Source organism: Heliangelus exortis, chromosome 13, assembly GCF_036169615.1.
Source record: "Heliangelus exortis chromosome 13, bHelExo1.hap1, whole genome shotgun sequence".
NCBI lineage: Eukaryota > Metazoa > Chordata > Aves > Apodiformes > Trochilidae > Heliangelus > Heliangelus exortis.
The window spans coordinates 10,503,389-10,509,424 of NC_092434.1; the positions used below are offsets into that span (position 1 = coordinate 10,503,389).

General features: G+C 37.2%; 3 protein-coding genes across 6 annotated transcripts in view; 1 reads left to right on the forward strand and 2 right to left on the reverse strand.

The window, feature by feature from the left end:
* Positions 1-6,036, reverse strand: part of POP4 (POP4 homolog, ribonuclease P/MRP subunit) — a 377,629-nt gene that overhangs the window by 187,881 nt on the left and 183,712 nt on the right. The window lies entirely within an intron of this gene.
* C13H19orf12 (chromosome 13 C19orf12 homolog) overlaps positions 1-6,036 on the forward strand; it is a 252,445-nt gene that overhangs the window by 105,146 nt on the left and 141,263 nt on the right. The gene's annotated exons all lie outside the window — the stretch shown is intronic.
* URI1 (URI1 prefoldin like chaperone) overlaps positions 1-6,036 on the reverse strand; it is a 42,076-nt gene that overhangs the window by 2,027 nt on the left and 34,013 nt on the right. For all 4 annotated transcript variants that reach the window (XM_071756803.1, XM_071756800.1, XM_071756799.1 and 1 more), the window contains 4 exons: positions 4,346-4,526; positions 3,491-3,758; positions 2,832-2,974; positions 943-1,201 (listed from right to left, as the gene is read on the reverse strand). In XM_071756803.1, coding sequence (XP_071612904.1) covers positions 943-1,201; positions 2,832-2,974; positions 3,491-3,758; positions 4,346-4,526 — 851 coding nt within the window. The remainder of the gene's footprint in view (positions 1-942; positions 1,202-2,831; positions 2,975-3,490; positions 3,759-4,345; positions 4,527-6,036) is intronic.

Here is a 6,036-nt window from a genome sequence, read left to right on the forward strand (position 1 = left end):
ATGCCATACTCAGAAAATGGACTAATGGGTGACATCTAAAGTGTACTTAGATGATTATAAAAATATAGCAAATACATTTCATGATGAATAAAATGCGAAGTGCAAACTCTACAGATGGATCTACCACCATGAATCTTCACGTTCTGCCTGGATTTGTCGGTAGCTGTTTGTATGAAAAATGATGATAAACAATAGCTTTTATGAGGAATTCATATATTGTCAAAAATAATTTTTCTAAAGATAGTGTTTTCATTGACCTTGCCCATTGCATTGGGAACTACTGAAAACTAGTTTTACCTGGTTTGAAAAAACTAGATTAGCATAAGTTCTTACAAAATTAAAACGAAGAATACTCTATGCCATGAATTTCAGAGCAGCAGCTGCATTTAATGCCTGTGCTTCCCTAGTCACTAAGCAACTGTACATTTTCTTTTTTGTCATACAGTCTCTTTCCTTTATGATGAAGCCCTGAACTTTCCAAATACATGAAAACAGATTTGTCTGGAATCATGAATGGCCCTAGTTTGGAACAGGATGAGTGGAGATGCAATGCTTCCTTCTACAAGGCAATTCCTCTGCCTTTGGCAAACTCAAATAATAATTCAGGTAATATTTGTGTATTTTAAAACTTAAAAACATCACCTGAAACTATCTGTCTAGTAGCTGTGCAACACAGTTTATACACAGAATCGACCTTTTCCTCTCATCAACTACCAAGCACAGATTGTCAGGTCTCTGGGAAGCCACCTGACTTCATCTCTTCCCCTCTGTCCCTCGGATGCATATGACAGAAGTTCATCACCTGACTATGTCTTTCTGAAGCAAACTAGGTAGGGGTCAGAAATTTATTTTAAAGAAATCAAACTGATGTTATAGGCAACTAGAGTCACTAAATTGCTGTTTTATTCTTGCGAACAATCAATAATTAATTAAAATCTGTACCTCAGATGTCCCTGAAGAGGGAGGAAGCTTTTTTGGTAGCTGCTGCTGTCCCTCCTCCTCCTCTTCCTCCAGTATGCCTTCGCTGTTGTCACTCTGAGTAGCTTCATCACAGCTAATACTCCTCTGAACTCCTCGTCTGTCATCAAACTCAGCAGCACTGTTCTCACTGGTATCGCTACAAACACTGTTCTCTCTGCTTCGAGACTTCAAAATTGATTTACGAGGGACATATTCTCCATTCACAACATCAACAAAGACTCTATAAAGGAAAATGTTAGCTTTAATAAAGCATTTCAGGATCAGATGACAAATTTACAGTGATCTTCCTTTGTCTTTTGTACAATTAATTATGATGTGCCTTTCCAACTTTTTCACTGCAGAATTACAATACGGTACCTTTAGAGGCATTTTATTTACCAACTTACAAGAATCAATTCTGCAGAGCAAACACTGTTATGCCCTTTATTCAAGCATTAAGTTGCTACACTCTTTCAACAGAAAATATATAGTTTTTTTGAAAAGTGTTAGAAAACAGAATAGTGTGAGTTACAAGAAGTTACAGAAAGGTAAATTCAATGATTTTGAGTTGTTTCTTTACAGAAAAACAGAAGCTTACAATGACAGAAGGTTTTCTAGAATGAAGTCCTCGTCAAATATAAAACAAATACTTGAAACATTCATAGCACATGGAAAGGATGACACTTTTTCCTGACAAGTGCCATAATCTTCTGCTTTCACTTAAAAAAAATAAATTAAAAATCATCTTTCAAGATCAAACCAACATGAAGACACTTTTTAAGTATTAACAGACTGTAGACTGTTAAAGGGGCCTCTTCCTATATTTGTACTCCCATCTCCATGACTTAAAGAAGTCAAGGGTGGGTGGAGGAGAAAGAGTGGCATTAGAAGACAGTACCAATTTTATCAAACTTATAAAGGAGTAGCTCAAAGGCCGGATGAGTTTTAAAGGTGTTACTTGTTTCTTAACAGCTTTGTTCACCAGGCACTCACGGGAACACTCATGTATCGCTACAGAGGATGGAGTTCCTTTGCCGAGCTTAGAGAGAGCACCATGAAGAAACCCTTCATTTCATCTTCAGCCCTAGAAACTGTAATTTTATGGGACGGGTTTTATCTTTTCACACTTTGTGACACGTATTTTAAGATATTTAGGTGCCTGAATACACAGACATACAAATGTGCACTTAATCAGCCAATCTAATAGATGTATACGGTCATCTCTACAAACCTAAATACTTGTTTTAACTCCCCCATCACCTTAGTATTTTATACAGTCTCTAAGCCCAACAGTGATTTTCAAGGTCTCTGAATTCAAGTGTTCTACAGGTGAGCAGGTCTTTTTTATGGAGAACAGAGACAGTGATGGATTAAAGTCAGGGAGAGAGAATGTAAGAGAAACTATGCAAACAAAGACCTGAGTATATTCTTCATACACCGGAAGGAACAGACAAAACCCAGCAATTAGTAACTGGGAAAGAAGGAGTATTACAAGTGATAGATCTGGTCAGTTATGTTTGAAAACAAACACAGAAGCAAATGGCATGGAATTGACCAGAATACATAACCGTATTCCTTTTTGCAGATGATGCATACTGACACATGCATCTCAATTTCAGAAGCTCTGATAAAGGAACTAAATGGTGAATTGCTAGCTGAAAAGGTAATTTTAAGCTCAGAAACATTTTATAGATATGAAAGCACGGCAACCATGCAGAAGCTACAGATTTTCATTTTTAAGAAGTAAATTTCACTTCCAGGTGCTTCTTTCAGGAAACAGGCGTCTCAGTTTCATACTATAGGTGAACTGAAATGAAAAGAGAAGGTCTGCTAAGGGGAAAGCTCATGAGCCAATGCTATAAATTACACACCGGTAAATGTCTGCTGGGGTTTTGATGTTAGGCAGCTCTGGAGTTGCATGGCCGTTGCCGTTGCTGTTCTTCCTTTTACGCTTGGCCTCTTCTTTCTTTTCACTGAATTTCAAAGTAGTATTTTTTCCTGTGTTTATTCTTACCTGAAAATTGAACACAAATGATGGTGTAGACCATAAAATCAACAATCGCCAGGCTGCAGACCAACAGACTTCTGACATTCTCCTATACAAGCAGCTGGGGGCTATGAAGCATGGATAAGTTAAACAAATATATGAATAATAATATCCATAGTGTGACTATTCTTTACCACTTGCACTAGGCTGGTGCATTTCTTTGCACCAATGTGCATAGAGTTTGCAAGTAATGTAGAACAATTTGCTTACTCGAACTCTGCTCAAAAACTGAGCTCGTAAGTAAAAAGTCATTTTAAAGTTCCTAGACAGGATAATAGCTTTTACAACAGCTGGAAGACAGACGAGAAAGGTATAAATTTGAAGATCAGCAGGAGTTAAAAAGTGGGTTTCAAGCATTTGAAAAAAAATCTAAATAAAAGTCACCTACAGTTAGCACTATAAATTTTCTAAAATTTTTTAAGATATGGTATATATGTTGTATGCAATCTCTCTATAGAAAGATAAAAATAATAAAGTACAAACCCTTTTAGGTTCAACGGTGTGAGAGAAAAAAATAGTTGGAACAGAGTTATCTCCAACATCTACATCATCTTCATCGTCACTGTGATAGTAAGTAGAGCCATTAACTTGGCCATGAAACAAGCCTGAATTTGTTACTTCTTTATGGAAGTTGCCCTGAGTAATAGAGTCTTCTGCTCTACACGTCCCATTCAGATCTGTCCTCTTATCTTCTTTCTCCTCTTCAGAGGAGGATGTATCTCCTCCATTGGCTTCAACTGTATCAGGCATCCTATGAAATAAAAAATACCTACGTGAACTGAGGCAATTCCTACTCCTGTGTGCCTACATGGGCACACAAAACAATGAACAACCCTGTACACAGTTTTCTTTACCCAGGTTCTATTTTTTTAGCCAGATTGTGGAACCTTTTTTATACTCTGTAAGAATGGCTATGTCCTTTCCATATGACCTGGAAATACCAAAACTGTGATATTCTGGCTAATGACATATGCATTGCTTTAGGATCAGAATAGATCTAAGGATGTCATTAAATACTAAATGTGTAACTCTTCCATTATAAACGATGGATTTTTCTAGCCTGTGGGAAATGGATTTTTCTTTCCCTTTTTCTATCATCTTAAAGACAAAATACTATAATGCTGCACTGCTGTGGTTGCACGGAGGCAGATTTTAGCACCTCTGGCCTTGCAGTGCATGGGTTGCTCATATTCCACCATTCTTCCACCTTTTATAATTTTAAATGTATCTGTCTAGTCAGCTATTTGCACTTACAGTGAGATCCTCTGTGTACAAACAGAAGCATACACCTACGGCTTCCTGAACTCCAAAGCTGACTGTGCTACAGCAGTACTATACCTGTCAAGTTCACCAAGAATCTCTTCCTGTCTCTCAAGCTCTTCTAATCGAGCCCAAAGTTCCTCCTCTGACTGGAACCGTCCCATTGATTTTGTATCACTTCCAGTTGCTGGAAAATCTATCTCAAAAACGTCTGATACTTTTGGCTTTGAATGAGGTTTGTGAGCTGTTCGGTGTTTTCCTGTGTAACAAAAAAATAAGATACAATTACTAAAGCAACTGGAAAAAAAAAAAACCAACAAAAACATTTTGGGGGAAAAAAACCCCACAAAGGAATAAAAGAATATGGGCAGAATATTTTCCATTTCAAATTATTGTTTAACTGTTTATGTGAAACTGTCAATGAACCACAGCACCAGCACAGGATAATGGTCTCCGGATGTTACAGAAATATTGAGGGCAAAGCAGACGTTTATTTACAAAGCAGGGGACACTGATCCTGTGACAGTTTTATTACAGTGTGGGAGTTTTTTACTTCTTGTGCCTAACTGTAGATTTTTATTTGCTCTGATAGATACTAACATGTCAATGTGGCATTTGCTCACTGTCCCATTAACAACACGTTTTATTAACTGGGAAAACAAACCTAGTTTGTACTTTATCTCATTTTGGACAAAGTCACCTATATTTAAAGAGCAGCCTTTTTCTTTTGGGTTGTATTTTTTTAAAGTCACAATGCAGATAATTCAAAATTATCTTCAGAGCCATCTCAAAAATCTGACCAAAGTCAAGTCATTATGAATCACCTATTTTGGTGAAAAAGACCCACTCTGAAAAGCATACAAAGTCCACATTTCAGAAATAATAAATATAAACCCCTTTAAAACTTCAGAGGTGACCTGAGATATGCACTTATGAGTAAATAGTAGTCACACACCAGTTCTTGCTGAAATTTAAAAGCTTTGCTACCTAATAACATGGTGCATCCATTGAGGATGGGGAATTCTCTCTCCTGTTTGAGTGCTGTCTGGCACATAGGCAACAAACTGCCAGCCAACACCACTAATGCCTTGGCCCTGTCCCTGTGAAGGGCACCACTGCTGCTTTATCTCCCTTCTCCTCAAGACTGGCAGCTCCCCAGAGGCACTGCCTGTTTCTGCATGGTCCCAGGCAGGTTCTCAAAGGAAGTTCCTCTGCTCTGCCCCTCAGCACCTCCACTTCTTTACAAGTGAGGACCCTTCCTCTTCCATCACTGCCAAAAATATACACAACCTTTAGTCTCTCCACTATCTCTATGGGTCTTTATGAAATTTTGCTTTGTGAATCTAATCAACTGTAGTACAATGTCTTTGTTATTCAGCATCCTTCAAGTTTGAAATTCTCTATTAACCAATTGCTTGGCCATTTAAAAAAAAAATTAAGAACTCATAGCTTAAAGATATCCTTATTCAAATATGTCAGCTTATACTTTAATCCTGAGTTAAATACAATTTGAATAGCAACATTAAAAAGCAAACAGGTGACTGTAAGTAACATTGGAATGTGTGTCCCCTACTCTTCCCACAGCAGAGCATTTTTCATCATCTCATTAAGAAAAGGCTGAAATGTATTTTATTGAGATTTGAATATAAATTGAGGTAAGCCAAGCAATCAGAATAGCTTGTGAGGATTTCATTTGGTATAATTACAAAATTAATAAATAAAATTTGGAAGGATTAGTCAACAATCTATTTCAATTTGATTTTCAGATT